At 38.8% G+C, this 18,013-nt stretch overlaps 1 protein-coding gene across 2 annotated transcripts; it reads left to right on the forward strand.

The window, feature by feature from the left end:
• Positions 1–1,463: 1,463 nt before the first annotated feature.
• Positions 1,464–17,743, forward strand: PRRG1 (proline rich Gla (G-carboxyglutamic acid) 1). Of its 2 annotated transcripts, XM_009334783.1 has the most exons (4): positions 1,464–1,508; positions 5,770–5,930; positions 13,609–13,670; positions 13,882–14,017. In XM_009334783.1, the coding sequence occupies exons 1-4, from the start codon at positions 1,499–1,501 to the stop codon at positions 13,922–13,924; spliced, it is 276 nt and encodes a 91-aa protein (XP_009333058.1). In that variant the 5' UTR covers positions 1,464–1,498; the 3' UTR covers positions 13,925–14,017. The 2 variants fall into 2 exon arrangements, with proteins under 2 accessions (XP_009333058.1, XP_009333057.1); XM_009334782.1 differs by having other exon boundaries at positions 13,609–17,743.
• Positions 17,744–18,013: the final 270 nt, after the last annotated feature.

The raw sequence follows: 18,013 nt of genomic DNA on the forward strand, positions 1-18,013 counted from the left end.
AAGCAAGTGGCAAAGGCAGTTTTGTCTTTGCATAGAGTAGTCTGCTAAGAAAAATTCAGGCTATTAAAAGACATTATATATATTCTGAAGAATTTTTTTAAGTGCTCTGCTTCTGTTGCCCTATAATACTTAGTAATGAAAAGCTAAACACTATGGCGGTGAGATTTAAGAGTGCTTTAATGTCTGGTGTTTATTCACATTTATTTGCCTTTACAGAGATTTGATGAGCTTGCCTTAGTATCAGTTTACTCCTCCATCCCACATGTCTTGTAGTCCCAATCCTACAATTTTGTTAGCAGACTGGGATGTCTTTATAGAGCTCCATTCACTTCGGCAGCAGTCCTTACAAGTACTGCAGTCTGCTCTTTTGTGACGAATTACAGCGTTGGACGGGCCATGCTGGATGTCTTAACTTTCTCTCTTTGTTTATTACAGCAGCTATGGCCAACCTCTTTGCATAGTTACCACTTTTTTACAGAGAGGTTTGCTTATGAGGTTGTGGTTTCATGGAGAGTGAGGACATTAGTATGTTGATGTGTAACCTGGCCTCTGAAGTAGAACTAATGCTAACCTTTAGGAGTAGGTAATTTATTAGTAAAAACCTCGTGGTGTTCTGCCAACTTGGTTGGACAGCTGCACCTTTCTCATACTTTGCTGAAAGCTTTCATTTTCTTAACTTTTCCCATACTAACAAAGACTCCCAAGAAACTGAAAACAGTCCCTCAAACTACTATCGCTGCCTTCAGATGCAGTTCTTGTTGGCTGTCTGCCTGGTGGGTGCAATGAGCTTCAGACACTTTCCTGACTAAGAGCATCTCTTGTCTGTTCTCCTTCCAAGATGAGGTATAAAGTACACGTAAGTTCTTGTAGGGCCGGTTGGGATCCTCACATGTATAGCAAGTTCCTTTGCCAAATCGCAGGTCTTGTTTTGCCCTTGAACTTTATGCAGGCATCCTGTTTTAATCAGTAGCAGACTCTGAATGAATTTGAATGTGTTCATTCTGATTTCAAAAAATCTGATCCATAGACTAAAGATAATGAGTTAACTTGATGATCTCTGCAGAGCGAATTTAAGTCTTGGATAAGGTATAAGTAATTACAGTGGAGAATGTAATACCTTTCAAGTTCAATTAGGTAAAACAGAGGTTGCAGATTCATTTAAAATGATACACACCTTCTATTTCATATTAGTATTTTTGCATATTCTAAATATGGAAAGCTTTGAAAAAGGTTAAAGCATTCACCTTTTCACAAGAATTATCTTTTTTTTGGATGGTATTCCTATACTACTGAAATTAGTCTGCATGCGGTACTGGTACAGCTCAAAAGAGGGATTAATCTTGACTACAGGGTTTCCAACACTGATGTATTTGTAACAATATTTGGGAATCAAGAGAAAGTTTTCCAAGTTCATCATAATTCACAAACTCAACAGGGTGTTTCCTCTTTTGTTCACAGACTTGATATTTGCAAGTTCCCTGCCTTGACAGTAATCATCATGGATAGTGGTAAGTTTGTTAACTTAGTGATGAGTGTGCATTCTTTATTATTCCCTATGAATTGAGCATTAACACACCCCAGACTGTCCTCTGCTCAAAATCCCAGTCAGTTCGCACAAACAATGTCCTCTGCTGTTGAACTGATTTTGGTGTTACATATGATGCAGATCTTTGCCCACACTAAACTGAACTGGAATCGTACTACTGTTCTGACAGAGCTATTTATTGTATGCAGACCATAATAATCATCACAAACTCATTTGTGGACCTTTGAAAGCTGGCTGCAGAATGAAGACCATAGAGCTGAATTTCCAGCCTTGCATACTTTAGTTTAACTGTTCCTAAGCTTGTCCCAGTAACTCCAGAATCTCTGAGCAGAAGTCACTTTTTAAGCTGTATATGTAAACGCTCAAAACATTTTTCTCCCTTCTGCCCTGTGCAAACTAAGTAGTTTTATTAAGGTCACCTACAGAAATACTCAAATTTATCAGTAGCTGCAGCATCGAATTTAAAATGAAAAGTTTATTTGTAGTGTTTGGTGGTGGTTTTAATCTGCGTGGGTGTTGGTAAGGAGTCAGAAAAAGGAAGCCTCAGTAATGGGCTCAATAGAGCTGGTTTTGTGTCCTGGATGCCCTGGGCTTTGCTTCGGCAGCACTTCTGTGTCCCAGAATACTTTTCCCACGCTGCTGTTCCCTGTTCCTTATATCTGTAAAGACCTGAAGCCTATTTTCTTTGCCTGTGACAGCTTCAGCTGGCAAGCTGAGACGTATTTATCCTCTTGTATCCTTGCCTGTCTCTTTCTGATTCTGATTTAATTTCACGTTGCTAGAGGATCTATTCACTGTTATGATAGCACACAGGTTTTTCTGAGAACGTATAATAGATTGATTTGACTTTATTATTCTCTTCAATAATAGTAAGTTAAACTAAGACTTTGGAATGTTTTTTTTGTCGCTTGCTGATGCATAAAAACTTGCTAAAAGCCAAGTATTACAGTTACACACAGAGCACAAGCATGCCCGAAGAAATAAACATGTATTCCAATGCATTAGATTTGGGAGTTGTATATCTTCATCTATATTCTACAAATACAGAGAGAGAGGAAGAGACTTCAAATTTTTTGTTCCTGTGTCTATCTTACATAATGCCAAAATCATAATTTTGATTTTTCCGTTATCTTGTATTTGCTACTGAATCTCCTTAACAAAGTGAAAAATCAAGTTTTATCTTGCTTCATTACTTTATTCTTGCCACATGCAATTCTTCCCTGATCATCTTCAGCTCCATAGTAACAGCTGCAGTGAATTCAGCCACACTGTAGCTTGGCTAGGTGGGCATCCAACCCAAAGCGTTTTTTTTTTACACACTCCTATGCAATTATAACTGAATGTCTACATGATGATGGTCCTGGAATACTAAGAAGTCAAAGTGCTTTCTGCAATATGGTTCCATTATCTCTTTTTATAGGATTCATCAGGCAATGACTGGTTCTCATTAAATCACTGTGTTTCGATCAGTATCTCCGTGAAGATTGCTTTGATCAGTGTATGTTTTTATGTTTCCTTGCTGAATTTGTATTGACTTCTCAACAGGATTTAAAGTCACTAGGAGTGTGCAGAGCTTTAAAAATGTCAAATCAAAACACAGAAATTAATATACTTCATTTTTTTCCAGCCTTGCAGGGTCAAAAGCCGTTCCTGCTCTGGACTAATCATAGATCATTATTTATCTGATACCTTCAGAATTAATACGGGGTGTGGTTTGTTTTCCTCAGTGGGCTTTTTTGTCTCTGTGATGTATGCATTTTCTGTACTGTATTGTGCGAGGAGACACTTTCTGAATATGAATTGCTAAATAAAAAAGTTGGGTTTTTTAGATAGTCATATATTGGCCATTCTTGAATATTGAATTATTTTAATGCTTTGGTGTTCTTCGTCAATGCATTTTGAAGCAGAAATGTATGCTTAGCTCTTTTTGGAAAACTAAACTATTACCTAGAAACTCATCCCAATGTGTATCAAGCGCAATATTTTGTAACATACCAGCTTTTAAACCTTTATTCTCAGTTTGCTTCTTCGGTAAATTGGAAAGGGCATGCAGAAACAAAGACTTGCGTATTGTTTCTGAGAGCCAGAAGCTTTAAATCAGGCTATTTTCAGCTACCTATGTTTTCCTCTCGATTTCTTTTCCCTCTGCATCGAGGACAAAGCTGTCGTAGTTTGTCTCATTGCTGTTTTCAGGGACGGATTCCAGCTGTGAAATGAAATTCCCTAGGTTTTATCTGCTGAAGGAAGGGAAACTTGATTTATAGTGCATTATCTACTCTTCAGTGACTCCACATATGGACACTCTTAAGAGAGAGTCTGGGCTGTAGTTTGTTCCACTTAAAAAAAACCCAGAGGAGGAGTTAGTGAGAAGTAGGTAGAGCACTGGCAGTCCATCCGCATGCATGGGTGCACGCTGGCTTCCTGATGTGGCCCAGTCCTTCATCTCATCATGTTTAGGTGATCACTGAGGCATGTTGAAAGAAATCAAGTTCTTCAGGCCTAGAGGGGAGTCAGGAGAATTGTGTGGGAAATGGAAAGAAGCCATCCTTTTTTTTTTCCTTTTTGAAGAGATTTTTGAATATTAATTTCTATGTTATTTAGTCAGTGACCTTACACAATAGAAGATGCCCATGTGCTCACCTGTGGTGCTGTAGAAAACCAAAATTGCAGGAGGTGCAGTTGTAGAGTTGTATGCACTGAACCTCTGGTAACACCATGAATAGTGGAATTTGTGCGGTGCATGTACGTACCACATGTATTCAACTGTGAAAGTATAGGAATGACTGGTGTTTGGGGAGTTTAATCTTCAAATATTCGTTTAATCTTTTGCAAAAGGAAGATGACTGTCTAACAATTTATGACAAAGTATACCACAGAGATTAAACAAAATGAAATTAAAGTAGATCAGCCTAATTATGGTAGTAGTCTCATTGCTGAAAAATGCCACCCCATCCATCTTACGAGAAAGCAAAAGTATAGTGACCATCTTTGTAGACTTGCTGCCATCCTTTTTTAAAATTCAAAATCAGATGATTAAGGAAAAAAAAACCCAACAGCACACTGATTCGTATAAAATTATAGCTAAATCATTGCTTAAACCAGTCAGTCTCTGTCCTTCGGCAGACAGTGAGAGTTTGTCTCTGTAGCGTATCGGCAGTCCCAGACCAGCTGTAAATGAACCAATGCAGAAATGATTGCATAGGTCAGGCAACTGGTATGGGTGTGTTAGTATGGCAGCACACTGAATAATAAGCCACTCTTGCTGGCAGTGAGAGCCCAAGAACAGTGTGGCACTGACATGATGTTCTTGCTTCCTGACCTGAAATACCTGGAGAATTTATGCATCATTCACGCAGATGTACCTCCCGGGTAATTCAGTCATCTGGATTTTGGAGTTTTCCAGTTGCTGCATGTTACTGTAAAAATCATTTGGTCAGGGAGTTTGAGGCAAAGCTGGAACATCGGAAGAAAAGAGCTTGGCTCCAGCTCTCTTCTTCGAACAGAAAACCAAGGAAAGCAAATAAAGAATACCTGTATCAGAATGTTGGTTGCCTTTTGGGGTTGTTTTATTTGATTCATCAAATAAGGTGAGGTTTTGTGTATGATTCAAGAAAATAGAAAGAGGCTACTTCCCCCCCAAACCCCCAAAGGGTTGCTATTTCAGGGTTGACATTTCTGGAGTGAAGGAAGCAAGTCTGCTTCAAAGTTGCTTAAGAAAACTTACAGACTTAAACTTTGATAAATGCAGCTGTTCTGGTGTGTATGACTCTGGGTAATATTCATAAATATTTATATCAAAAACTTCAGAGCATTCTGGCTGTGATGCCCTCAGGCAGTTGCAAGTATCTTTTTGGATGTTCACAAGCAGGATTTGTTTGTTCTGTGTCATCTTAGTTTAAGAAGTTGCTTGAGCTGAGCATGTGCCTGTCTCTTCTGAGCACTCTTCTTAGGCACCGGCTTCAGTCTTGTTTAAGCATGCATGACTGGATGCTGAATTGAGGTCCATCACATTTATGACGTTATAGCAATAACTACTGAAATTGTAGGCCCAGCTACTTACAACAGTGAATAAAACTAGGAAAGGCCTTTTATCATATAAAATAAAGGGGAGGACTTTGAAAAAGCTCTTTATTTCTCAAAAGTACATTTCCTTTGAGCAGTTTTAGCATGAGGTTTTGGATGTCTATTTTTGAAGTGATCTTTGTTGTCTCTCCTCTTACCAGTGTTCTTAACAGAGGACAAAGCCAATTCTGTGTTAAAAAGATACCCGAGAGCCAACACATTTTTGGAAGAATTAAAGCAAGGTGACATAGAACATGAATGCAGAGAAGAAATCTGTAGCTATGAAGAAGCAAGAGAAGCATTTGAAAATGAGGAAAAAACGGTATGTTTTGGTGTGTATTTAAAGATGGGTGGGGTGTATTGATGCTAAATTTGTGCATGTGCTGAATGCTTGTGTGTTTTCCAACATTACATTAGATTTGTTTTTCTTTTTGGCCTGTTTCTTTAAGTAAATAAGTTGTACAGTGGAGATGGATAGACTGCACAGCAATAACATTTGAATCCTCCATCCCAATTAAACGGAATTTGAAGGGGGTAGAGGTGTCAAAAATAATTACGCTCTTAAGTGTTGTGAAAATCGGCAGCTGGGAAGAAAAGGAATATGAATTAATATCCCCACTTGAGAAAAGGTGGGCAAAACTGTCGTCTGTTTGGCAGCGCTACTTGCCCAAATAGCCTGTGTCCTGGTTCTCCTATCATCACACACTTAAGTCTGACCTGGATATCACAAATGCAGTTGTCTTGCTTGGAAGAAATGATGGGATTGGGACTGTCACGGGGAATATATAGAAGCAGAGAGCACAAGTCTTCAGTTATCTCACTCCTTGCGGAATAACTTGTTTATTGAATGTGCTCAGATGAAATGAGTGAGCAACTCAAAAAGCTTTCCATTTAAAATACACCTTTGAATCCCAGGTGCTGGTGTAGCTGGAGGTCAGTGCCCAGACTATTAATAGTCTAAAAATAAGGAAAGACTAGTGGCCTTCTTCAAGCTAAAATCTACAAGCCCCCAGAGAATATTATTAAGCAGCAGCGATCTAAAACAGGGAAAGAACAATAATTTCAGTGCTCCCGTGTGTTATGCAAGGTCAGTGATACATTAACTTGACAGGAATGAAGCAGATACTGCCCACACAGAATTGTTGCATAAGTCTGTTGGCTTCTCTAATTAAAAGAAGCTCGTGGGCTAATGGCTCTGCAAGCAATAGCTGCACATCATACCCAACATATCTTATATTGCTTCCCAACAAATAAAAACAGTACACAAGTTTGATGGTGGCATCTGACCTATTTAATGCAATACAGTCAAGAATTGATTTTTTTTTTTTTTTTAATTCAAGACAGACATGAATGAAATTAGGGCTGAATTTGAGGATAAATCTGAGGTGAAAAACAGGTGCTAGAAAATGTGACTCAGAAAACTTATCTTCAAAAAAAGCATCTATCCCTTGTGTGTTTTTGCACAGGGAAATTGTACTTGCAAGGCCAATAGGTTAATGGGCAAAGTTGCACAGGGAGCATTGCAGATTTCCAGAATTTACACAGGTGATGCATTCCAGTCTTCACTGGCTGAGCTCTACATCAAAAAATAGCGATGTTATTGTAAAGGCATACTGAACTTTTAAGTTCCTGGCATCTTTTTGTTGGAGGTTGTAACTGGGGAGATGGATGAGGCTAGAATGAGAACTTTCTGATTTATTAAAATGAAGTAGTAGGACGTGCGGTGTCTCTTCAAAGCTGCTTCTTTCTGAAGCTTTAAAGTGCATGTATGCACATGTTTTTTACTTCCCAAACTTGGCTTGGTGTGGCCATTCCTAATGATAGCTCATTGTGTAATTAAGAATAATGTTTACAATGACAGTACTTGTGTAAAATTCTAACACAATATCACTTTTGCTTACGCAGCACAAGACGTTCAAGTCACTAGAGAAAGCATAGCCTAAACATGTTTGCCTCTCACTTCAGCTTCTTTTCCCCCATTTAGGAACATTTTGTGTTTTGGTAGATAGCATTTCCCTCGCAGAGGTATTTGGAAAATAGTAAAGTAGGAATCGTTACATTGCTGCTCTTGCCACAACCTTTGTGCCACAGGGGAGAAGGAGCTTCCAATAAGGCCCTCACCCTTTATCCCTTTCTATTAGTGTACCCTTTTTGCCTAGCTGCTTTATTCTGTTGTTGGTAGCTTGCTAATGGGCCAGGCTCTGCTAAGGTGCAGTCATGCTTGACCAGCCTCATTTACTTAGGCTTCATTTAGTCCATTGTCCCCCAGCAGTAGCCATCCTTACAGCCACTTAGTAAGACTTAACTTCTGTGTCCCAGGGGAAGGAAATGGATGCAGTAGACTAGGATCATGATACAGTATGTTCAGAGTAACAAAGATGCAATGATTTCATAGTATAGATAGACTGGAATTCAAACAGGGGTCTGTAGCTTGTTTATCTCATGGTAACTTTGTTTTGTGTAATCTCTCTCTTTGTATTTTTTATCTTGTCCACTTGGTTCCTTGTTTTTCTGCAGTCTTCTGGGGAGGTGTGCAACATCTGGATTTGTAATATTAAAATAATATCAAGCAGTTCCCTCAAGTTATTTTCGATGCATGAGTTTTTCTTGGAAGTTAGCATTGTGTATGTTAAGTGTACGTGCATAGCTGTCATGGAAATATTGAATGCCTTTAATAATGTGTGGGCTTGGGGATTTTGATAAGTTCGGTATTATTATTTAAAATTATAAAGTTAATTATAAAGATAATATTATTATGTTAATAAGGCTAGAGCCAACCCGGAAGAATTTGCAGGACTTTGTGGGTAAAACAGAATGTGAAATTCAGTGTTGACAAATGTAATGCACATGGGGGAAAAGGGAACATTCATTATGTTTATGATTGGCTCTGAACTGAACTCGGGAACAAGATCTGAATTTGACTTGAGTTTAATGCTCAGCAGTCAAACAAAAACAAAACAAAATAAAAACCTGAGTGCTAAGAATCCAAAGAAAGGAATAGAGATCAAAATGAAGAACATATAATTATGTCATTGCACACCCACATCTTGAATGTGCCATGTACAGCTCTGATCTCCCTGTCTCCTAAAAAGCAAATTACTAGCTGAGGAAGGACCAGAGAAGTGTGACAGTTGACCAAAGATACGAGAAGACTTCTGTAACGATAGATCAGAAAAGAGTTAAATCAGGGAATATGTGATGATGTCTGTGAGGAGCATGAAGATTGAACTGAGGTCAGTCACTTGCCATCCTTCTGACAGGAGAGCTAAGAGGGCCTCAAAGGAAACTAAAAGGTGCAGGTTCAAAGCAAACAGAACTCTCTCTTCTCACCACAGATAATAGAGCTGTGGACTGCCTTGCCACGGGATGTCTCGGATCCTAAAAGCTCATATAGGTTCAGAGAACGACGACATAAATGAACAGAAGATAAATTAATCTGGGACCATTGAATAAAAGGGGTCAGCTTTGGTTAATGGAAGTTCTTGAAGCACAAATATGTGCAAGCTGGGAGAGTATCGCTGCCTGCTTATGTTTGAACTCTTCTTTCGGCAGTCTCTAATGATTGTTGTTGTTCAGAGAGAAGGTAATGGATTAGTTGAACCCTAGGTCTGATCTAGTAAAGCTGTTTATTTGTAGTACCTGTAGCCTGCAGGCAGCACTGTGTGTGGTCACTGGTCAGTTGTCAAAGGTTGTTGGGAGACTCAAAGATTTGTTCAAAGGTTACTGTGCAAAGTATCTGGGTGTGACTGAAGCATTGATAATTTTATATCCATTAACTCATTTTTTTAAATTATACTGCATGAAGATTTTAAAAGCTAAAAGTCACAGATCTTTACTTGTGTTTCAAATTTCCCACAAATTTTAAGTATTACAGAAATTGCAAGGTTCTCTGTATAGCTCTATTCTAGCAGAACAAACGAACAGAAGACTAGAAAGCTTAGCAAGCAACTTGAAACTTGTCAGCACTAGATCTAAAATGGTGTGATCAAGTAAGACTTCTAGCATCAGTCTGCGTCTAATTATGGATGCTGGATGAATACCCAGAAAAGAAGAGGTGAATCTTTTTCTGCCACCTGAAATTGAGGGCAGACCAGAAGAAAACAGTGTAGCAGGTACACTCTCTTCCCATTATTGCTTTGTTTGTATCCTCTACTTACTGAATACCAAGCAGTCTTCTGACTGGCGTATTATTAGTTCACCTTTAAAACAAGTCAGACAATTGACCAGGAATCATTTGAGGCTGACGATGCTGCCAAATGTGGTAAAGGCCTCAGCTGAAATTCTCAGCAGGGTGTGAGTCTCTTAACTTTCATGTGGATCTCTTATTTGATTCAGCGTTCAGATCCAGTTGACTGATGCTGACTCTGTTCTGAGAAGTATTAGAAATAAAAGGGAAACAAAATTCTGGCAAATTGGCTGTAACTGTCTTTGCGTGGGATGCCCTTGAGAATTCCTTTTGATTATTTCAAACTAGATTTGCCAAAGCAGTAAGGGACATTCAGAAAAGTAGTTCTTGGCGGGAATATGCGTTAGATGTTTTCTAAGTCTTTTATTGCGGTTGCCTGATTCTGTGGCCTGTTTAACTTAGTTTTTCAGCCTTTTAAGTCATATACTCCTGGTATTCCCAGCTGTACAGCACTCAAGAATAAATGATTCCTGGAGTGTCCTTTTCATAAATCATGAGTTAATAATTTTGTCAAGTAGAAAGAAAGTCCTTTTTGTTCTTGGTTTAAGAGACCAGCAACTATGGAAGGGATGTTTGTGCTGTGAGTTTTCCAACTTTTAAATTACTCTTTAACTTTCTGTATGAGCTGTACAGCTACTTCCTAGGTTTTCAGTATTTCCCCCTCTTGTTTTTTTTATAGCAGTTTGTACGAATCCTCACACTGTGCAAATTCATCCAAGTTCTCCGTGGTTTTGTTGGGCATGATTTGACTTTGACCAGATGGTTTGTCCTCCTCCTGTGCCTTCAATTTACGGTGCAGCGTAGCTGTGGGATGACAGAGCAGAGGGGGACCTGCTTGGCAGCTGCGCAACTCAAACCCGAAGTATTAGTTTCCTGCGGTTCCTGTCAATTCTGTCAGTCTGGAACTAACAGTCTTTGTGCTTCCCTCTGAGATTTGGCTTGCAAAAATGTAAGCTGGAAACCTTGGGTTTAGTACACTAGTAAGTTTTTGGTTGGTGGTTTTTTTGTGGGTTTGGTTTTTTTGGCTTTGGTCCGTGTGTCCCCCCCCCCAAGAGGAAAATTTAAAGAAAGCTTTTTTTTAAATGACTGAGCAAGTGTTTCTTTCTTAGTATTTTTCACTTGTGTGCAGAACTTTATTCCTCTGTCTCTGTAAGATAGCCTTAGATGTGAAGCACTGTAATTTTTGACAGGGGGGTGTGTCTCTAAACTGTCTTGGAATTTCCTTTGCCTTGCATGCAAATGAAAGTGGACACTAAACTACTTTCATCCCTAAGGCAGTTTAAACTCTTACCTTAAGCTCTTGATGCACCTGTGTGGACACACCATCAACTTGAACATCCCCCACAGCCACACACCCTATTCTGAACTAATTGCCTGCCACTCTGGGAAAACAGCTTTTCTGCTGCTTTGCCATGTTGCAGAGTGACAAGGAGAGATGCTGGTATTACAGCTTTCTGAAGAAGATAGAGATGTTTTCTCCAGCGTATATAAAGCTGAGCTAGAAGTAAGATGGAGACAGTACTAAAATACCAGTCACAACTTAATACCCTTACACCGGAGAGGGTGCATTTTCTCTGCAGTCTGCAACACAAAATATATTGCTGAGGGAAAAGTGTGATTTCATCTTTTTCATCAAAACTACCTTTCTCCTCCATGGAGTCTTTAAAATGACACATCCTTGCACAGTATATTTGATGATTTTCAGTAAATCTTTGCAACTTTGGCCTCAAAACCAAACATTGTACCAGTTTTTTTCCTTTGCTGCCGTTGAGGCAGCACAACAGTGAAGTGGGAAGCTTGGTTCCAGTAACAGTCAGTAGCAGTTAATAATCCTAATGAATCTTTTTCTGCTTTTTTAGTCGAGAATACATTTATTATTTATTCCACTAAAGAATCTAGTTAGTTGTATTTAAACCGGATGGAAAGGTAATACGTAACAGATCTTCTTAATTGCCTGGTGATCTGGTGGGGAGAGATGAGGTCATCGGTTTTGTTGTTTTTTATCATGCAGAGATCCCAAAAGTCCTCAGTTGTGCAGCTGATTTCATTTTTTAACGTTAGTTTCCCGCCTCAAATGTGTTTTTCTAAAGTCCGCACAGTTGATCTGGGGTTCACTGTGGAACAATGCATCAAGGAAGGCCCTTGCAGAAAAGTATTTAGAGAGGTTAGTCCATCTTCCAAGACTTGCTTACTTTGTTTGAAGTCAGTGCTGCCTGACTTAGCTTAGATGATTTGGACCTAGGTTCACATCAAGGAGGGGCACTGTGATGACTTGCTTGTGATGTCAAGCCTTGGAATTCAGGGAAAACACCTGATCCTGGATTGCTGTACGAATTAAGATTTTTTTTTTTTTTAAACTTGCACTCAGTATAGGGATAAGCACAACTGAATTTATCTTTAAAAAAAAAAAAATGTACGTGATAGCCAGTTGTTCCATGCACATAGCATTGCTCCTAACCTTAGTCAATTCTGATCCAGACGCATTGTGAGCATGTGCTTTGCACATGGTGTCCTGGTCCTGGCTTTGCACAGGGCAAGCTTAGCCTCCACGCTGGAGGGGCCATGCTGCTTCTGGACTCAAGCTGCCTCTGAGATCAGTTTGGTGGCATTATCTGATCATGTGGCAGCAGTCCTGAACAAAAAAAATTGATGGATCTGATTTGTCTGTGCACAAAGTCAGTCAGTCTGCAACCTGAATACATCATTTACTAGTAACTGAGCAATGACAGTATCCATTTTACCTGGTGAGTGTTTTATAAATACTTGCATGTGAGATGTGTACTATTATTTAAAATAGATGCTGGCATGAATATGAGTGGGTCAGGTCTCTGCATTTTTAAAGGAAACTACAGAGTTCAGAGTTTCTGGCATAGAATTGTTTGGGGGGTTCAATTATTTTTTTTCTGAAATAATACATGGCTATAAAACACCCCCTAACTTTTTCTTAGTAGGAGAGCTCTTATATTACAGGTGAGGATGACTACTTTTTTGAGGCAGGGTATGCTTTTCTTTGTACTAGTTTTTCATAGCATTCACCACAGAGAAAATGGGATGGCGACATGATCTTTGTGCTCCTACTTGTGCATATTAATGTAGGAAAGAGTACTTTCAAGTACTGCTGTCCCCCTTCATCTTTGTTTTCCCTTGTTCATATTTTCACTTTTTACTTTGTTCCACTTATCAGTAGCTATGTTGTCAAAATTTCTGGAATATAATAAGCTGTGTAATAGTCTTATAGTGCTGAAGCTATTTTTAACTATAAACAGAGGATCTGAATCAACTCAAAATAAGATGAGAAGAATTGCTTTATTAGCCAGAGGTAGAAGAAGTCTGAAGTATGAGATGACAGTACAAAATAGTTGTGCTTTGCCAAAATGGTCTGTCATTCCGAAACAGTATTTCCTTGTCAAACTGTATTAGAATATTATCACAATTTTAAAACAAACAAACAAACCCCCTAACTTTTACCTTGAGTGGTGCTGAAAAATTTTGATCCACCAGATGTCTGATGTGCATGCTGATGAGATTTCTTACCTATGCCTGTCTGTGCTGCAGGTTTGTCAGTATTAAGTGCAGATACAGGAATCTTAAAAGCAGTGAGGAGTTGATCTAAAAAAACAAAACCCTTTTGTATCACTAACCACATCGGAAGAAAATTTGGAAGTTTATTGGGCGTGCTTATCCATACCTGTTCTTATTTTAATCATCAGTACTTGAAATGCCTTTTTTTTTCTCGTTCATTTAAAACAGCTTGATTACAGTGTATTTTTTAACTGTCTTATAGTTTCTGACTTATCCTGTCTTGCTCTTCTAGAAGGAGTTCTGGAAAGTCTACAAAAATGGACTTCAGGGAGAAAGTAACACAGGACATACCTGGTATTCATTTTACCTTGCATTTCCATTAATCATTGGCCTTTTTGTTATCCTCATTGTCATTTTTGTCATATGGAGATGCCTGTTTAAAAAGAAAATGCGTAGACAGTCGGTGTACGCGCATAGGGGAGCCCACGAAGCGATGGGTGATGGTGCTGTGGCTGATGGCAGAGGTCCGCTTCCGCCGCCTCTCAGCATTGTTCATTCCCCACAGGAGGAAATGTATGAAGTCAGTGGGCTCTCTCCAGGAGGTCTGAGCTATACGGATGGACGGTCAGACTCAATATCCACAAGGCTCTCAAACTGTGATCCTCCTCCTTCATATGAGGAAGCCACTGGTGAAATCAGTATGAGAAGAAGTGAAACTGAACAACATTTAGATCCACCCCCGCAATACGAAGACATTGTGAATTCCAGTTCAGCCGGTGCAATTGCACTATCTCCTGTTGTCACCAGTAATAAGTAAAGCAAGAAGAATGCTATGGACTTTTCAAAAATTACTAATCATTTTGTAGCACTTTATCTTGGCTTATTATGCATTTCTGTAATTTAATGGACTTGTACAATGAACTTCACTTTTGGTTTAGATTCACTTGTTCTTTGGGTTTGGGATTTTTTTCCCCTACGGCAGGTCTTAAAAGATAAGGATTCTGTATTGAGAGTGTAGTGCAGGTACAAATGTGGTGCTCTGCCATACTTCTCAGAAGTACCTCTGCTTTGAGGGATGTCACTTGTTTTATTCAGAACATTGTCCACATTCCCCACAAGGTTTGTCGAATGCCCCTCCCCTTTCTTACTGCAGACTGTCAGAATTGCCTGAAATAGGGAATCCTTAAGCAACATTTTAGATAGTTATTGACACTAAAGGGGACTGACCTTGCAGTATTGCCTCTTGTCTGGTTGGTTCCTTTTTCTCACTTGGATTTTTGTTACACGCTGCACCCTGTCCTGGGCCCTTGGAAGGCTGAGAGCAGTATGCCTTTGTGTTCAAACCAGCATCTCGTTAAGAGTAGGCTGGCATAATAGCAATAATTTCAGAGTCCTAGCAGAAGAGGTGTTATTCTAAAGCATTTGCTGTTGCAACTCAAAATTCTGTAAATGTTTAGAAGCTAACAGTTCGAGATACTAATTAGTGAATTTAGGAGTGTACTTTTTTGTCTGTGTTCTGCCTTTCCTCTCTGTTTTCCTATCTGTTTTTACTTGTGTATTCTAGAGGTAAGAAGTGTGCATATGTTAATTTTAGAACTTGAAAGTTCATGCAACGGTAAATAATGAAATACTGAAATACTCGAGTGGATAAAATCCTGATCATGGTCTTCCTGCCATAGTCTTCACTGGGACCAGGATATTATCCATAAACACAAACCCAAAGGTATTACTTTCCTTTTTAAAAGGGAAAAAAAGGGAAAGCATTCAGTGTGTGACTTTTTTTTTTTCTCAACTATGAAATAAAAACCCCTTCCTCAAACGCTGATATTCTTTTGCCTCTTGCATACCTACATGTACCGTGTGTGCACCTTGTCTTGGTGGCTATGGAAATCCTTTGCAGAGAATATAGATAACTTTTTTCAACAACAAATATATTTATAGCTTATCCATTCCAACAAGGTGTTTCTGTTGCAAAAGTTAACAATATGTTATAACAAAATAAAACTACTTACATTTTTTTATTGTTTGTAAGAACAGTGTAGTACTTCTATCCATGACATGAATTCACTCCGTTCTCAGTGTACACAGGCCTTTTTTTCACAGCTCTTAGGTTACAGGTGCCCGTCAGAGTAAGAGGTGCTAGAAAGCATGTTAGTCCAGGCTGGTTCCAGAAGTTGGGCGGCCAGCCTGGCTCTGCTATCTGCAGTTGTGAGTTGCGGAGCCCACCTGACGTAGGTCAGAACCGTGAGGACCCACCGTGTTGTATTTCTAAGAACACAACACAGGCATTCCCCCAAGCATTAGTCTGGAGTGACTTTTTGAGGCTGAAGAGATGTGGATTTTTGTCAGACTTGATGCCAGTTAGAATAGAGGCTTGTACAGAATTTCAACCAACTGGTTTAGACACTGATGATAAGTTAAGCTGGTGCAAGCTGTAGCGTGGAGATTCTTTTTTCCCAGCTTGATTTAAAAGTTTATTGCTCGGTTTAGCTTGTGCATTTCATTTCGGTTTTCTTTCTTCCCACACCAAGGTAGCGTGGCATTAGCTTTAGCATTGTTCTACTAATCAGTTAGCACCAACTGAAGTGTATTCAGCCCTGAAGGACTACTGTGTTATGTTGGCTTTCGTACTACAGAAACCCAAACTGCATCTTGTTCCAAAGACCCCAAATGAAATGCCAGTGCCATCCATTTGAAACTGCTGTTAATGTCTGAGACGTGTGCTGTTGCCTACCGTCTCATGGGGGCTTGGCCCGTCTTGTCCCTAAGGAATTTTACAGAAAGCTGCTGAAAAGAAATGTATGGTCATACACGGATGTGTATATGCACACTTCTGTAAGAATTTGATATAATGTATTGACAAATGAAGTAAGGATTTTGTGATTAATTTTATGTTCTCATTTTTGGCAAAGAGTAGGTTGCCTAAGTTGTCTACTGGGGATCTTCAGTTGCTAAGGCAAGTTGTATTAGAGTTAATGGATGAACTCCAGGCCAAACTGTTGTCAAAAAGATAACTCTTATTTATTATTTATACTAGATGTTGGGCAGATAAGTACAATATGTTTTGGACACTGGTAGTAAGAATTGCCTGGGTCTTGTTTTTGGACTGTCTGACCTTTTCTTTTGAAGCGGTTTTAGTTCTGTGTGTCCTGAATTGCCACTCGTAGAAGTTAAAGCTCCTTTTATACTGAGCAACAGTTAATCTGCTGCTTTAGGCAGACGCTACCGAAACAAAGTGCCTCATCTCAACATGCAGGAACCACCTCAAAAAGAGCTGGTATTTCAATGCCCATGCCATATTGGCATCTCCTGTGCCTGCCAGCACAGCTAGTAGTTTTAGCACTAACTTTTTTTTGTTTGGACATAAGACTTTCCTGTAGGAAACGCGTGGAGATCACCCATTTCACATTAGGTCATTCAGCAGCTGTCATCATCCCCTGAACATGGGCAGTCTAGTTTAGAGGTGAGCTGGCTTTTCTTTTCTTTTTTTTTTTTTTTCTTTTATTACTCTATATTCCACTACGACTTTTAATGGCTTTATGTTTCTGGCTCCTAAGTTGAGTATGTTGCTGTATCCTGTAGATATTTTTACGTGCAATGCAAAAATGATGCTTGTCTTTCCAAAAAAGCCACAACCAAATATCTAAAATGATCTATGAGTTGAATTTATTGGGCTATGGCTTTTCCATGTACATGAGCATGAAAGCCATTGTGGCTTTTATAGCATTGTGGGCTGTAAACTTATGTCTTGGTGAATAAATTTCATAATTAAACAATACTTGCGTGGGACAGTTATCCAAAGGTATTTCCTCTAAGACACGAACAGCTTTCTCAATGTTGTAATAATGTCAAATTAGAAAATATTTTGTTCCGGTTTGTGAAGTGTGGGAAAACAGCTTAGTCTTGGGGCTGGCTTTTCTAATCTGATTGAAAAATAAAATTTCATTTGTACTGGGTTTTTATACAGCTTTTTTTGCAGGCCACTTAGTAGTTTCACCTATCCTGTAATTGCATTGTCATGCAATAAATACTATGAATTTATAGTTGTACCTCTCTAAATGTTTTGCAAGTCTGAATGCAGTACTATCTCGACTGATGACACGAATAGTCAGGATACTGCCTTTCCCACTTCTGAATGTCACATTGAATTTCATCTTGTATTAGGAGGATTGAGATGATTTATCTACTAAAACTAACTTAAATATAAGTGTCGCTGTTTTAAGAAATCATGGAAATGAATTATTTGCTTAGATGATATTTAGCATTAGTGGAGGTTGTTCTGTCTTCACTGGATGTAAATAACCTGATTACAGTATTGCATATTTTAAAGGGGTTTGGTTTACATTAAATTATCCTATTTAAACATATTTGCCTATGTTTATAGAAAAATTTTTTGTAATGTTTTTGGATATGCTAAATAAAATTTTTTAAGATGCCTCATGCTTCAAAATATCAATTCTACACAACTGCAGTGAGAATTAACTTTGTGTATTTAAGTGATGCTCTTAATTTCCATCGTTCTGTGTACTTGAACATTTGCAGTGAATCAGTTGTTTTCTTTTGATGACTTAAAATACAAATATTCTGTTTTCAGGTAGGCTTGATATTTTTTCAAAATTCAGGCTCATTTTTAATCAGATTTGTGAATTTGTTTATTTTCCATTTTTATAAAAAGCATTTGTTGTAGCCGTAGCTAA

The sequence above is a fragment of the Pygoscelis adeliae genome, unplaced genomic scaffold (assembly GCF_000699105.1).
Source record: "Pygoscelis adeliae isolate BGI_AS28 unplaced genomic scaffold, ASM69910v1 Scaffold91, whole genome shotgun sequence".
Classification (NCBI taxonomy): domain Eukaryota; kingdom Metazoa; phylum Chordata; class Aves; order Sphenisciformes; family Spheniscidae; genus Pygoscelis; species Pygoscelis adeliae.